Consider the following 15,213-nt stretch of genomic DNA (forward strand, 5'->3'; position numbering starts at 1 on the left):
AATGGAAGAGCTGCTCACCCTCACGCAGTGAGCTTTGTTGGGTTGGGGCCCACGTGAGCTGAACGTTGGGGGTTTGCAACCAGGGTTCACGGCTCAGGTGAGGTATAACCTTGGCCATTGTGTCGAAGTGTGCCAGGTGGCCTTGCTTTCCTGCTTTGTTCTGGCAAAGCTCTTGGTGCATGCTGGGAGCTTTCAGCCACATTGGCCCTGGAGGAAATTCTTGGGGCAGGAGGCCCTTGGCCAAGAGAGATTTTCCTCTTTTCCGGGTTCCATATAAACTAGCTTACACTGGTATGTGGGTACGTTTTATCGCTAGAAGCAGTGTGCTTCCAATTACTCCATTTTCAGGTCCCTAATTTTTCTAATTAAGGCTGCTACCTGAATGAACTTTCTCCGCCTGACTCACGAGTTAATAGATTGATTGATACCGTTTGAATGCCGGGCTGCTAAATATTTCTTAGAACAAGGCGCACTTTTTTCTTGGAATAAAGAGATCACCTGTCATGAGGGACCTCGCCCAACTAGAGTTTTCCCAATCAATTTCTGTGAACCTTTTGACCCCAGTCCATTTTAAAATCAGTATAAATTCACTTCCTGTTACATCATCACCGCTTGAAGCAAAAGAGCGGTTGCTCGGTTTTTTTAATAAGAAAAAGTGAATTATTAACACGCAAGACAGAAAGTAGCACTTTGTTCCTAAAAGAAGCAGCCTCTGGCACTCGCCTGCTGGGTGTTGTTGTTTTGCATGCTCTGCCGTTGAAGGCTGTTCCTGGAAAAAACCTCGGGGCTGAACCTGAAATCCGACACACTTCCACACGGGAAGGAATGTAGCCGTTGGGGCCAAGACCCCTGACTCACGTGAGGTTAGCCTGCTTTCCCCACCCTGGAGCCTCTGAACTCAGCTAGACGGCCAGCACACAGGCTGGGCCAGGAAGCCACTAGAGGTGGAACACGGGGGCAGCATTGAAAGGGTGCCGTCCCACCCCCACCCCTCCTGCTTTATTTGGGCCGCCTGGGAGAGGAAGAAGTCGTCACAGCAGCTCCGGGTTTCCCAGCCTGTACAAAGAGCTTTATTGGGCACTTCCAACATCCCTCCCAGCCCCCCCCATCAAGAAACTCTGTCCCGCAGGAGAGGCGGTAGCTCCCTAATTCTCTCCTGAAGCTCTAGCAATAGCTCCAGAATGCGGGAAGGCTCCGGGTTCGGCTCTCCAAGACGAAATGCAGCACGCAGCCTGCTAGCTGCTCCTTTTGAGGGCTGTGCAACAGAGGCCCCTGAAACGGATCCCAGCCGCCGCTGCCAGCAGACACCAGACACGGAGGACGGCCTGTTCCTTCCCAGCGAAGCGTTTGAAAGAGGAGAGTCCTGCCAAGACTAGCGAGTTGCGGGGGGGGAGGGGCACAGCCCAGAGCTGACCGCTTCAGCCTCACTCGGACAAGAGGCTGTGGATCTTTGTCAGGAGCACATCGGAGCTGGAACCTGCAGGCGGGAGGAGACGGCTGTGAGGGGCTGGCCGGCTTCCGCTGGACTCCGCTGTGCCTTTTTTGGGGGGGCAGAGCAGAGGTGGGACTGTACAGAGGAAGCCGTGTTTAGGGGAAGCCATGTTCCTTCAAGGAACAACGAGCCTTCCTTGAAGCTGCTCGCGGAGACGAGAATGGAGCAAGCCTCCACAAAGTTCTGATCCCCCCCCCAAATGTCGGGGAGACCCTTGTTTATACCCTCTTCCTTGGTCGCCTGTGCAGCTGCTGTGGGCCAAAGTGGCATTTTGTTTCTATATCACAGAGTGGAAATTACACAGTTATACCAAAACACCAGCTTTACCTCTCGAGTCCTTTTTCCGAGACCGTCTTCTGTAAAGAAGTGGAGAGGGGGGGAGAAATCATGTCAGAATTACGTCAAGTGTACCTCTCTGTTCCCCAGCGCTCTCGGCACCTGGACGGGCAGCTGGGGAGCAACCAGGGTCCTTCTGAATGCTTGTGGCACAGCTGGACCAGTTCGTGCGGTGCTCCACCACCCAAGTGCACAACAGCACTTCTCTCAAAGACGAAAAGAGAAATTCGAGTCCCACGGAAACCCAGGTTTTTCTCAACCGTGGCCACTTTTAAGGTGCGCGACCTTCAACTCTGGGAATTGAAACTCTGAACCTAGAACTTCAACTCCGGGGATTCTGGGAGTTGAAGTCCACACATCTTAAAACTGCCCAGGGCAAGACGGTGCCCTCAGTCTCCGAGCAAGATTTCGGGAGGTGCTTCTCTTCCACCTTCTAGTCGAAAGGCCGGGACCCAGCACCAAGTGCAGACCTAACCCCTGAGCGCATTGGCAAGCCTCCATAAAGGGGATGGTAGCAGCCACGCCCCTTCCTTGAGAAGACACAACTCTACGGAGCTTGCAAGCTGGGGAAAGGCCTATTCTCTCATCTCTGCTCGCTTGGTACTCACTTCAGCAGCAAGAAAGCCGAGAGAACCAGCAGGAGGGAGACGCAGTCGGCCACAATCCAGATCATTTGATAGGTGGCACGAGGCTGGGAGGAAGACGGGTGGCAGATCAGGGTGGGCTGCTGGCTGGGTTTCCTCCCAGGAATTCAGAGTGGGCTTCAGCAGAAGCCCTCCCCCCACTCACCCCCCCCAGTGGTCTTACCAGTAGCCAGAGGGGATGCTGCATCTTCTGAAGCTCTTGGCAGGCATTGGTGGTGACCGAAGTCGTCCCCGCGCACCACAGGACGGAGAAGAGCCACGGAGCGTTGATCACAAACAGGTTGACCGAGACGTTGTTACGGTGGTATTCCCTGCAGAAGGGGACGGGTTGCCAATAAAGCGGGGGTGTCAGTACCGGTTCACCGACAAATGCGCGCACAACAAAAGCGCGCCAACAAAACCGCGATGTCGAAATTGTGCCCACAACAGCGCACCGACAACAGCGTGCCGACAAAAGCGCGCCTTCAACAAACAACGGGAAAACAACGTAATAACCCTAACCCCAAACCTAACCCTTAACCCTAATCACGCTTTTGTGGCCGCGCTTTTGTCGGCGTGTTGTTGTGGGTGTGTTTATGACATTGCAGTTTTCTCGCCGCGCTTTTGTCGGTGCGCTTTTGTCATGCGCGCATTTGTCGGGTCGCGGTCAGTACCAACCCATAATAACAAACAATTTGCATGGAAGGCTGCAGCTACGAAATCCCAGCATTTGGGAGTTTGTAGCCTTCCTGTGCAACAAGGAATCTGAAGGCGACATAGTCTCTTGCTGATTGCTTTGCTCCTTTTGCTAACTGGTTGTTGAGGGTGGGGGTGGAGGGAAGTTAAGTTGAGCCCCCTGCTCTGCTTGAGCCCCCCCATTCCATTGGTCAATCGGTGGTAGTGGTGGTGGTGGTGAGGGGCTTCGGACATCTTTACTTTCCATACCTGACGCATTTCCCAACTATCCGCCTTCATAAAAGCTGAGCTGGGATTGAAAGATACAGTTGTATAAAGCTCCCCCCCCCCTCCTTAGATGTGCCCAGGATGTGCCCTGACCAGACCAAGAAAGAACTGCCCTCCCCAGCTCTAACCTGATTTCTCTGCTGCTCAGTTTTTGGTAAGCCAGGTTGACTCGCGGGAATTTTCCGGTCTTGTTGTCCAAACTTTCCAGGCCATAGATGTGCTGGAATCTGGGTGCTGACTGCCTCACATCCATCCGAAACTTATTAGGCAGCCAGAGGATCTGGGTTGGGGAAGAGAGAGGAGGTAGCCGGGCCTACACACCGTTTGTAGGGCCGGGAGTATCTCCAGTTCTAGGACCACAATGGCTCCAGGAACTGGAAATAACGTATTTTTCAGAGTATAAGACGCACCTTTTTCCCCTTAAAAAAGAGGCTGAAAATCTCTGTGCGTCTTATACACTGAATATAGCATTTTTTTTGCCTCCCGAAACCCCACCCCTTCACCAAAATGGCCGTGCATAGCTTTTAGAAGGCTTTAAGAGTGCTCCTGGGGGTTGGGGAGGGCAAAAATGAGCAAAAAAAATGGGCCGTTTTTGCTCATTTTTGCCCCTCCAGGAGCACTCTACAAGCCGCCTAAAGGCTATTCATGCCCTTTTTGGGGGGCGGGGGGAAAGGGCTTGTTTTTGTTTAAACGGGCCATTTTTGGGAGGTTTGTAGAGTGCAAAAACTTTTTTTTTTTAAATTTGTCTCTTCAAAACCTTGGTGCGTCTTATACTCCGAAAAATACAGGTATACTACTAAGGCAGGAGGGCCTGGCTCTGATTATTTGGAACTGGGGCAGATCTGACTTGGGTCATGTTCCTTTCCAGGCTCACGGATTGGAGGGGAGAGGTAGCATAAGACTGTCCCTGAGTCACATTTTCAAGGGGACCCACATCATCCCTTTCTCCGGCCTCGTAAGCTCTCCACGTTTGGGGGCATCTTAGAAGATGGCCTTGCCTTCTCTTGCCACAGGGAAAACTCACCAGCTCTTGGTCGATGCCCGATTTGAGGATGGTCTCCACTGTGATGTTGACCAGGCGCTTATAGTGGGGGTCTTCCAGTGGCATCAGATCAAACATGACGGAGACCCGGTGCCTCTTGGCCTCGGCGAGCAGCTCCTTCAGAGACAGAACTTGCTGTCTCCTGGCCTCGGCCGCATCTTCCTCGGAGAGGCTCCAGGCTGTAGGGAAGGGGTGCTTCTGGCAGAGGGAAGGGAGGCGGTGAGCCCGGCGGCTGTACGGCAACCCAGGTCAAATCACTCCCTGGGATTGGAAGGGCTTCTGGGCTCTCCGTGCAAATCCAGCTTCTCGGAGTACTTCGGAGGTTCTCCCATCAGTGAAGAGGCTTAAATTGGCCCGTCCATTAGTCCCAACACCCCCGAGATGCGTGCGCATTTCTGGCAGAAAAGACCTGTGGGTTTGCCAGAGGGGAGGATCTATCTCCCCCTCCCCAATTGTTAGGTGTGAGTATCAAGAGAAACGAGATTCCTATTTGCGGAAAAAGAGACTTCTGGAGGCCAAAGAGTTAAGAAGAGCATGGAAGGTTTTCCCAAGAGTAAGGACCTCAGCCACAAGCCCCTTCATCAGTGGTGGGTTTCAAAAATTGTTCGAACCTACTCTGTGGGTGTGGCCTCCTTTGTGGGAGTGGCTTGCCACCCATGTGACCGGATATGAAAATGCCGACGACACTTGTCAGAACCACCTTAAATTACCTCACACACAGGACTGGCATGCATAAGAATAGGATGTAAACTTGTTTTTTTAAAAGGCATCTTTGCTTTGCGTTAAAACAACTTCAACACACGCAACGTTCTGATTGCACCACAAACGCAGTAGTCATCCTTACCTTTCACAGAGGCACTGAGTTTTATAAATAGGAGCATGATAGTGTAGAATAATCAGATCCAAGGACCAGTGGTGGGTTTCAAAAAAACTTTGGAACCTCTTCTGTAGGTGTGGCCTGCTTTCCGGGTCCACTGGTGGAACCTCTTCTAACCGGTTTGGTAGATTTGACGAACCGGTTCTACCGAATAGGTGCAAACTGGTAGGAACCCACCTCTGCCCTTCATGAATGGCTATGGGTGTAACAATGAGGACCCAGGCCCTGTTCCAGCTGCTTTCTGACCCAGATGTTCCCTAACAGGGATTCCCCACAGAATCCAAGGTGGTTCCCCCCCTCCTGCCCAAATCAACCAAATCCAGATGAAAGAGCCAGATGCTCATCCCAACCAAAACCTCATCACACCTTGTCTGGATCCCATCCTGCTCTCACCTGCAAAAACCAGCTGCCTGCATCCAGCTGCTGCAGCTGCGTCCAGTTGAAGGCGGTGGCCTTGGCGTGGCCTTGGGTGGGAAAGACCTCCTGGACGTTTGTGGTCCGTAAAAGAGTCTCATCGTGCATGAGGAAAGGGATCCCATCGGCACTGGAGTGAAAGAAGAAGGAAACGCCTGGATCCCGGACCTTTCTTTCCTGGGGGGTGGGTGGGTGGGATGAGGGAGCACCTGCATTCAGCCTGTCCCTTACCTCACCCGGACATCCGTTTCTAAGACACTGAGGCCACAACTGATGGCCTTCTGGAAGGACATCAGGGTGTTCTCCGGTGCCAGCTGGAGAGAGGAGGAATGATGGTGAAGCAGAGGTGGTGGTTGGGAACCCCTCCTTGAGACCACCCTAGCCAGAGCCTGTGGAACCCACCACCCAGTTCTCCAGGTGGGAATTCCACAAATCATTTTGCAGATGGAGCCACTCAGACAGGTCGGTGGGGGGAGGTTCTCGGGAGAAAGAGGTGGAGCTGGGACATCTTCCTAATGTCTTTCCGAGTTGGTAGGAGGTCTTCTAGTCCACCCCCCCTCCCCGCCTGTACCATTTAATCCAAGAGGAAAAGCAGAAAAATCTCAGCAAGTCAGCATGGAAAAGCTGCTGCGGTTTTAAGGACACATCTGTCTTGAAAAACAGGCCCCGTTGTTTTCAGGCGGAAGATCTCCAAGCAGCTTCTCCAACCTGGTGCACTCCAGGTATGTTGGGTTTCAACTCCCCCACCCCCCAGTCCCTCCCAGTCTAGACATTGGGATCATAGAGAGTGAGATCTGACACATCTGGGAAGATAAATGAAGGCAGACCCCATTTCCCCCTAAACTACAGAAAAACTCATCCAGGAACTTGACCATTTTCCAGCTGGTGGTTCACTGTTGTTCAGGCTCTGCATCGTATAATTCTCAGGGATCTGGAGAAGGCCCCCCCCCCCCAGATATCCCAGCTTCCTGAAGGGCTTCTGCAGGGTCTCCCTCCTGGGAGCCCGGCCGGGCTCCTTCCAAGGCCGGTGTGGAGCGGAGGGGCAGGGACTTACCATGGGAGCCCCCCGGTGCCCAAACAGAGCCGGTTTGGGAGGAAGCTGGCTCTGCTCCAGGAAGCAGGGCGAGTCGATGCCCAGGGGGGCCAGGTATAAAGCCAGCATCGCACCCAGATACAAGACCAGGAGAAGCCCCCGGAGTGCTGCAGCAAAACAAATGGAAGGGAGGGGGGGCTTGAAGTCGGCTCCTGGATCCCCTCATCAGCCGTCTGCCAACGATGAGAGTTGGCTGCTCTTCATCTCTCCATTAATCCTAGGAATCTTTTCTCCCTGCCCGGAACCCTAGTGTGGGAGGGTGTGCCTTGAGTTAAACTACAGCAGGGGTGTCCAAACGTGGGAACTTTTAAGACTTGTGGACATAAACTCCCAGAATTCCCCAACTGGGCTTTCATAAAGAACCCCTCCAAATCACTCAAATGAGAGATATAGACGAGACTGGAAAAAATGGATTGACTATATACAAAATAAATACGGGACCAAGAAATTCCAGTTAGCCTATGCTTAAGATCAAGAAATGATTTAAATTGTTTAAAATTAGCTCAGCAAGAAGAAGCTAAGATTAATGTAGAGATGTCATATATAGAGCCGAGGTGGCGCAGTGGTTAGAGTGCAGGACTGCAGGCTACTTCAGCTGAATGCAGTTCGGCTGTTCAAATCTCACCGGCTCAAGGTTGACTCAGCCTCCCATCCTTCCAAGGTGGGTAAAATGAGGACCCGGATTGTTGGGGGCAATATGCTGACTCTGTAAACCGCTTAGAGAGGGCTGAAAGCCCTATGAAGCGGTATATAAGTCTAACTGCTATTGCTATTGCTATTAATTTCTTTATCTCTTTTTTCTCAATAGATTTTAGACTGTGTTTGTTAAAAATCCATACTGTGTACGGGTTCTGGGAAGTCCGGGGGGGGGGGGGAAGGAGGAGGGGGGTTGGGGGGAGGGTGGAGGGAGGGAGGGAGGGCTATACATTAGGCTAGACAAGAATTTGGTGGTAAACTAGAACCATTTTGACACACAAAAAATTGTACTTCGATGTCTTACTGATTGAGGAATGATGAAATGTTTGTTTTTAAAAGAAATAAAACTTTTGAACCAAAAAAATAAATAAAAAAAAGAACCCCTCCAACTCCTCCCCACTCAGTACCTGGACGGGAGATGCGGTAGAAGCAAGTTGCTACTGGCCAAGCGAGCATCGTCAAGCCCGCCACGGCTCCAAGGTGCAGGAAGGGGCCTGTCGCCTGGCAGGAGACAAGGAGGTTGGCCTTCCCACGGGAGCCATAGTTGGCCCCCGGGGGAAGGCTGGCCCGAGGTGCCACAGTTCAGAAGCTCCAAACCCTCCCAGGATTAGGAGGAAGGGAAGCTGGGCCAGGAGGGGGCTAAACCCCCCACTCCCCGAAGGAAAAGCCACAACATCCCTTGAATTCACCAAATGCTCTTTCTGAAATGCAACCGTTCTGGAACGGTCTTTCTGAACAGTTGCAGGAACTGGGTATGTCTAGTTTGATTAAAAGAAGGACCAGGGGAGACAGGATAGCAGTCTTCCAATATCTCAGGGGCTGCCCCAAAGAAGAGGGAGTCAAGCTATTCTCCAAAGCAGCTGAGGGCAGGACAAGAAGCAATGGGTGGAAACTAATCAAGGAGAGAAGCAACTTAGAACTGCGGAGGAATTTCCTGGCAGAGAGAACAATCAGTGGAACAGAATTTGCCTCCAGAAGTTGTGAATGCCCCAACACTGGAAGTCTTTAAGAAGATGTTGGCTAACCCTTTGTCTGAAGTGGTGTAGGGTTTCCTGCATAGGCAGGGAGTTGGACTAGAAGACCCTCCAAGGTCCCTTCCAACTCTGCTGTTGTATTGTATTGTAAATTCTCTCTCTTACTGCTCTCCATGAACCAGAAGCTGCCATGTCCCACTTCTTGGTCTTTCTGGTCCTCGCCCGAGGATTTCTGATCCTGTGGCAAGGTATACGCACCTCTCCAGGTATGAGATGCTAAGTCACCTGCTGCAGCTCAGCCAGGAGGTGGGACAAGAACAGAATCGTAGAACTGGAAGAGGACCTTGGAGGTCTTCTAGTCCAACCCCCTGCTCAAGCAGGAGACCCTAGGCCATTTCAGGCCAACAGTTGTCCGATCTCTTTTTGAAAACCTTCAATTTCTGGGGGCAAGTTGTTCCACTGGTTAATAAAGGCATTTCTCCATAATTCCAAGTTGGTTCTCTCCTTGATTTCCATCCATTGTTTCTTGCCTTGCCTTCGGGTGCTTTGGAGAATAGCTTGACTCCCCCTTCTTTGGGGCAGCCCCTCAATTATTGGAAGTCTGCTATCCCTCGTCCTTATTTTCATTAAATTAGTCATACCAAATCAGTGGTGGGTTTCAAAAAAATTTCGAACCTACTCTGTGGGTGTGGCCTCCTTTGTGGGAGAGGCTTGCCGGCCATGTGACCTGGTGGGAGTGGCTTGCCGGCCATGTGTTCTCTCTCTCTCTCTCTCTCTCTCTCTTTCCTTCCTTTTGTCTCTCTGTCCCTTTTTCCTTTTTTTTCATCTCTCTCTCTCACTTTTTCTTTCTTCTTTCTTTCTTTCTTTCTTTCTTTTTCTTTCTTTCTTTCTTTCTCTTTCTGTTTGTGTGTGTGTGTGTGTGTGTGTATGTCAGTGGTGGGTTTCAAAAATTTTTGAAATCCTTCTGTAGGTGTGGCCTGCTTTCTGGTGGAACCTCTTCTAACCGGTTTGGTAGATTTGATGAACCGGTTCTACCGAACTGGTGCAAACTGGTAGGAACCCACCTCTGTTCCTGCAACCATTCCCCAGACATTTTCGCCAGTCCCCTAACAAGAGGGGGAACATCTGGATGGAGGACTCTGCATGTGCCTTGGCTTAAAGCAGGGAAGAGGAGCTCTGGGCTTCCCTTGGGCCCTTACCTGCAGAGCAATGTGGGCACTCTCCCACTGCTCCGACCACTGGAGTTCCAGCCCCACGAAAGCAGCCACTGCTATCAGCAGAGTCAGGATGAGGAGGCCCTGGAGGAAACGGAGAAGACCCCTTCAAGGCCCAGGAAGTCACCCGAAGGGCCCGCCCGTCCAGGAAGGAAAGGAGGAGCCGCTGGAGTGTGTTGGCAAGGGACGATCCAGCAGGGGGCATCCCAGAGGGGGGGTGTCTCAGAGGTTCCACCACAAAACCGCGGACGACAAAATCGCGGTCGACGAAAGCGCGTATGTGACGTCATCACAGCACGACGAAAAAATATCGAAAAAATGTAAAAATAAAGCGAAAACCTTACCCTAACCCCCCCAAACCTAACCCTAAACTAACCCTAAACCTAACCCTAACCTAACCCTTAACCTAACGAAAAACCTAACGCTAACCCTTAACCTAATGCTAAACGTAACCCTAACGCTCTAAACCTAACCCTAACCCTTAACCTAACCCTAACCCTAACCCTTAACCTAACCCTTACCTTTATGTGAATTGGCTTGCTGTAATTTAATTTTTATTTCAATTTTTTCGATCTTTTTCGTCGCGTTGTGATGACGTCACATACGCGATTTCGTCGACCGCGCTTTTGTGGAACGCGGTTTTGACGGGTCACAGTCTCAGAAGCCTCCCACCTACGGGGACCAAGAAGAGAGCAGCACAGGGAACCTCATGGCTCCTGCCCACCGAAAGGAAAGAAGGCAAGCCATTCTTACCTTATGGAGCCAATGCAGCTTCAGCGGTTGGTGGCACAGCTGGAGGCCGACTGCCAAAATCTGGGATGGAAAGGAAGGGAAATCTTTTTTTGTTTTTGGCATTATTTCTTAATTTTTTTATTCTCTTACATACTGTGCTGCCACAGCAGTATGTAGCAAGTGTAGGAATTAAGAACTGTCCTTCATGGGGATGAAATCATCATCTTTTTACACTACGTGATGGGACAGATCATAGAGAAAGTCGGAAGAATCTTAACACTGAACTGTAAGTTTTGTTATTAAGGATGCCTGATAATAAACTTGGCCTGAAAGAGATTCCTCAGCGTGGAGTTAACTGGCTGCCCAAGCAGAACCTCATTGCCCGGGGCAGAACACATACCATCGTAAGTATACATTCACCTAATTGTTATTCATCTTTACATTTGTCATTCTTGCATATTTGTTTTTGTTATTCCATTTAATAGGTTGTAATATACAGTTTGGGCTGCTTTATTTACCATCCCTTCCGCCTGTTGTAACACCACCCTATTTTCCCTTTCTTTTCTCCCTCCCTTCCTTCTCTACTTCCTTCCTCCTCTCCTTCCCCTTCCTTCTTCCTTTACCTCTCCCCTACTCCTATTCTTCCTCTTCCCCTTCCTACCATCTTTCTCTCCCTTCCATCCTCTCTCCTTCCCCTTCCTCCTTCCCTTCCCTTCCCTCTCCCCTACTCCTACTCTTCCTCTTCCCCTTCCTACCCTCTCTCTCCTTCTCTTTCTCTCCCTTCCATCCTCCCTCTCCTTCTCCTTCCTTCTTCCTTTCCCACTCCCCTACCCATAAAAAGTGTTAAAAAATGTGTCTTATATCCTGAAAGGGACACTTACAATAATAGAAAAGAAAGGGAGAGAGGAGGAGAGAATGAAAGGAAGACGGGGGGAAGAAGAAAGAGGTAAGGAGAAGAGGGTGGAAGGGGGAGAAGGAGAGAGGGTAGGAAGGGGAAGAGGAAGAGTAGGAGTAGGGGAAAGGGAAGGGAAGAAGGGAAGGGGAAGGAGAGGAAGAAAGGAAGAGAAAGAAGGAGAGAGGGTAGGGAAGGGGAAGAGTAGGAGTAGGGAAGGAAGGGAGAGGAGGAAGGAAATAGAGAAGGGAGGGAGGGAGAAAGAAAGGGAAAATAAGGTGGCGTTACAACAAGAGGATGGTAAATAAAGCAACCCAAACTGTGTATTATAATCTATTAAATGGAATAATAAATGTATAAGAATGACAAATGTCAAGAATAACAATTATGTGAATGTATACTTAAAATGGTATGTAAGAGAATAAAAAAATTTCTGAAAAAAGTATGTCATACTCCGAAAAGTACAGTACTGAGTCCAAATTGGGGGAGATAATTTAGTTTATAGAGATACCCTGAAGCCCTCCCATATCATCAGCAAGAGGTGGGCTGGGGGGGGGCGATACAGAAACCCCCAGAATCAGGGGAGCTTCACCCCCTAACCACTGCAAAGTTGGGCCAGGAAATTGAAATTTAATAAATTTGTATTGCCGCCCATTCCCGTAGGACTCTGGGCGGCTTACAGAGACAAGATAAAAAAGTTAAAAATCAGGAATAAAAAAGATACAATTATTAAGTCCATTCAGTCTAGATGGGGCTGGACCTTGTTCAGCAGCCCCAGGCCTGCCGGAACAGCCAGGTTTTAGTGGCTTTTCGGAAGGCCGAGAGAGTGGAAGGGTCCGGATCTCTACGGGTAGGTCGTTCCACAGGAGCAGCTACAGAGAAGGCCCTCCCTCGAGGGGCTGCCAGCCGGCATTGTCCGACTGATGGTACCTGGAGGAGGCCCAACCTGTGAGAGGGGAGGGGGGAGCATGGGAGGAAAGATGAAGGAGGGGGAGGGGGGGGGTGGCCTACCACCAGCAGAGAGCAGTAGGTGACCAGGGTGGCTGCCACAGAGACCATTACCACTGACCAATCCAGCCACCATCCTGTCTTCTGAAAGGCGAACCTGTACAGGGAAGAAGATTGCAGATAAAACTTACCCAAAGTTCAAAAAGGGGCACAATGCCTGTATGGGTGGGTGGGGGGCAGGCAGGGTGGGGTGGGGGGCGCCTCCTACTCACTCGTTGAAGTTGTGGAAATCATTGAGCGTGACCAGGGCCACGTAGAGCCACGCCAGGGCAAGGAGGCCGATGCAAAAGACCAGGAAGAACCAGGCGTAGTCACACTGAGGATGGAGCAGAAGAGTGGGGGGCTCAACCGACTGCCAGCTTGGGACACCCCCATCCCCAAGGGGCTTCAGGTGCAGGAGCCAAATCCTCCCAGCCAGCCCCACCAGCTGCTTTGCCCCCCACCCCCTTGGCTACAGGGCGGGGGGGGGGGGAGGCAGAGATGGTGCCACCCCCAAGAACCAGGCATCTCCAGCCCTTCAATGCTTTCCATGCAACTCAAGTGGGTTAATCAAGGAACGGCTTATGAAACACAGGAGGCGCCTGCAGCCCATCCCCAGAGGGGAGTGGGGTGGTGCAGGGACATGGCGTGGGCCTTCTGCCATTCCTCCAGGGACTCTGTAGAGGGGGTGGGGGCTTCCAGACCCCCCCTCCAAGCGCACACACCTTGCTTGTCTTTAAGCCCTTCTTATGAGTCCAGCGGCAGCCGAACAGGCCCAAAAAGCAGCTGGCGCAGAAACTTTTGCAGCTCCGGTTCTTCTTCGTCGCCATGGCCACTCACGTCCTGGGGAGGGGCAGCCCCGCCCTGCAAGGCAAAACAGGCAGAGCTTGCAGGGTGGGGGGGCAGAGGCAACACACCCCGCTTGCCCCCCCCTTTGCTCTTTCCCACCCACCCGCAACTGCAGGGACCGTCGGACGAGCGCAGGAGGCGAGTTCAGCAAGATCCTCGACTCATCCTTCAGCTTCCCCCAGGAGGCCGATCCCAGCCAGGGCACAGGAAGCTGTGCAACCTGGCCAGGTGAGCCCTGCCCGGCCACCCCACCCCAAGGCTGCAGGTTGGGGCAAGCCCGCAATGCACAGAGGCACTTTGGGAAGCCGTTCCGCCCGCCATCTTCTACCCAGGTGGGGAAAAAGGGAAAGGGGAAGGGGAAAAAACTCCCGATGGAAAGGCGGCTTGGGGGTGGGAGGGGACAGCCTTTGGCAAGGGAGCCCAGCTTCTTCTGTGCCCACAAAGGAAGGCTGGCGTCACCCTCACCCTGGAGGGGAGGGGCGTCAGGGAGGGGCCTCCCTGCTGTGCCCTAAACATGGTTGCTTTAATCCCCTCCATCTCCTCTTACAAACCAAATAATTCATGTTGGGTTTTTGCTCAGAGGAACTCTCCAGGCAAATTTGTATTTGAATTTTTTGTATTTGAAATTTATTTATAGGCCGTCCTTTTCCCTGGGGGGACTCAGGGCGGCTCACAACTCATGGGGAGGGGGATACAAACAATAACACATAAGAGCAATACATAATTAAAAGCACAACATTCATACCATTCGGGTGGGGTGAGTTACATTCTTTAACCCCAGGCCTGACGGGATAGCCAGGTTTTAAGGGCTGTGCGGAAGGTCTGGAGGGTGGTGAGGGTACGAATCTCCACGGGGAGATCGTTCCAAAGGGTCGGAGCTACTACCGAGAAGGCTCTCCTCCGCGTAGTTGCCAGTCGACACTGACTGGCAGATGGAATTCGGAGGAGGCCTAATCTGTGAGATCTAATGGGTCGCGAGGAGGTAATTGGCAGAAGGCGGTCTCTCTTCTTTTCACCAAATCCAGAGATTAAAACCAGTAAGGCTGAAACTGCTTTACAGGCTGCTAAGGCTTGACGGGGGTCTCATTCTGCTTTATGATAGCAGTGTGGAAATGGGGATTTTTTTTAAAAAAACCACGACGGATGCTTATGACATCTGCCCAAGTTGCAGAGGACGGAAAGCGTGGCGAAGGCATGCAGCCAACACCTTAAGGCAGGGGCCTACCAAACTTTGGCAACTTCAAAAGACTTTTGTGGACTTCAACTCCCAGAATTCCCCCAGCCAGGGGAGGGGCAATAGCTGGCTGGGGAATGCTGGGAATTGAAGTCCACAAGTCTTTTTAAGTTGCCGCGTTGGAGGCCCCTGCACTGAAGGGCATGAATGCCAATTCTACACACACAGACACAGCCTCCCACCCCCCAGCCTGCCCCTTGCCTTTTCCCACTGGCCCCCATCTCAAAGCAGCCCCAATCCTCCTCAGTTGAAGCAGCCCTGCCCCCCTTATTCACCCAACCCCCTCCAAGGGCAGCTTCCAGATATCTGCCCCCTCCTCTTGCAGAGGCCAACTGGCATGTCAAGAGGCCAAGTGGCAACGGAGGTGGGTGGGTGCCAGGTTCTTGCCAGGGTTCTTTCAAGCCCCCCCCCACTCACTCCCGAACTGCGGACCCCTGGGAAGCCCTCAAACCCTACAGGTGTTGCATGGGCCAACATCTGGGTCGGAAGAGGGGGGGGAGCACAACAACAGCATTCTTCCCACGTAAGGACCCCCCTTCAAGGACCGCAGCACAAAAAGCCTTCGCAGGGGGCCTCCCGCCCTGCCGGGGTCTTTAGTCCTGGGGAAGGGTTGTCATGGCGACCACCGAGGCGTCAAGCCTTGGTGCACAAGGAATGGGGGCTGGGACGGGGGGGGAGAATTTGGCTCTGCAACTCGAGAGCAGCCGCTGCCTCCGTGCGAAACGACAGTGCTGCAACGCCAAGATTCATTATTATTTTTAATTGGGGGGTGAGGGTGGGGGCAGGCCGCCCTGG

The 15,213-nt window shown here is 52.0% G+C and overlaps 1 protein-coding gene across 1 annotated transcript; it reads right to left on the minus strand.

Annotated features, from left to right (window-relative positions):
- Positions 1-1,059: 1,059 nt before the first annotated feature.
- Positions 1,060-13,220, minus strand: GDPD2 (glycerophosphodiester phosphodiesterase domain containing 2). The gene is made up of 15 exons (XM_087727189.1): positions 13,061-13,220; positions 12,569-12,672; positions 12,360-12,453; positions 10,478-10,537; positions 9,710-9,808; positions 7,944-8,037; positions 6,802-6,947; positions 5,979-6,061; positions 5,727-5,877; positions 4,439-4,654; positions 3,543-3,694; positions 2,636-2,783; positions 2,437-2,519; positions 1,820-1,848; positions 1,060-1,477 (listed from the first exon to the last, which is right to left on the minus strand). Exons 1-15 carry the CDS (start codon positions 13,163-13,165, stop codon positions 1,425-1,427), a joined length of 1,617 nt encoding a protein of 538 aa, XP_087583315.1. The 5' UTR covers positions 13,166-13,220; the 3' UTR covers positions 1,060-1,424.
- Positions 13,221-15,213: the final 1,993 nt, after the last annotated feature.

This window comes from Thamnophis sirtalis, unplaced genomic scaffold (genome assembly GCF_051295495.1).
Source record: "Thamnophis sirtalis isolate CommonGarterSnake01/CBP01778 unplaced genomic scaffold, rThaSir2_p1.2 scaffold_13, whole genome shotgun sequence".
NCBI lineage: Eukaryota > Metazoa > Chordata > Lepidosauria > Squamata > Natricidae > Thamnophis > Thamnophis sirtalis.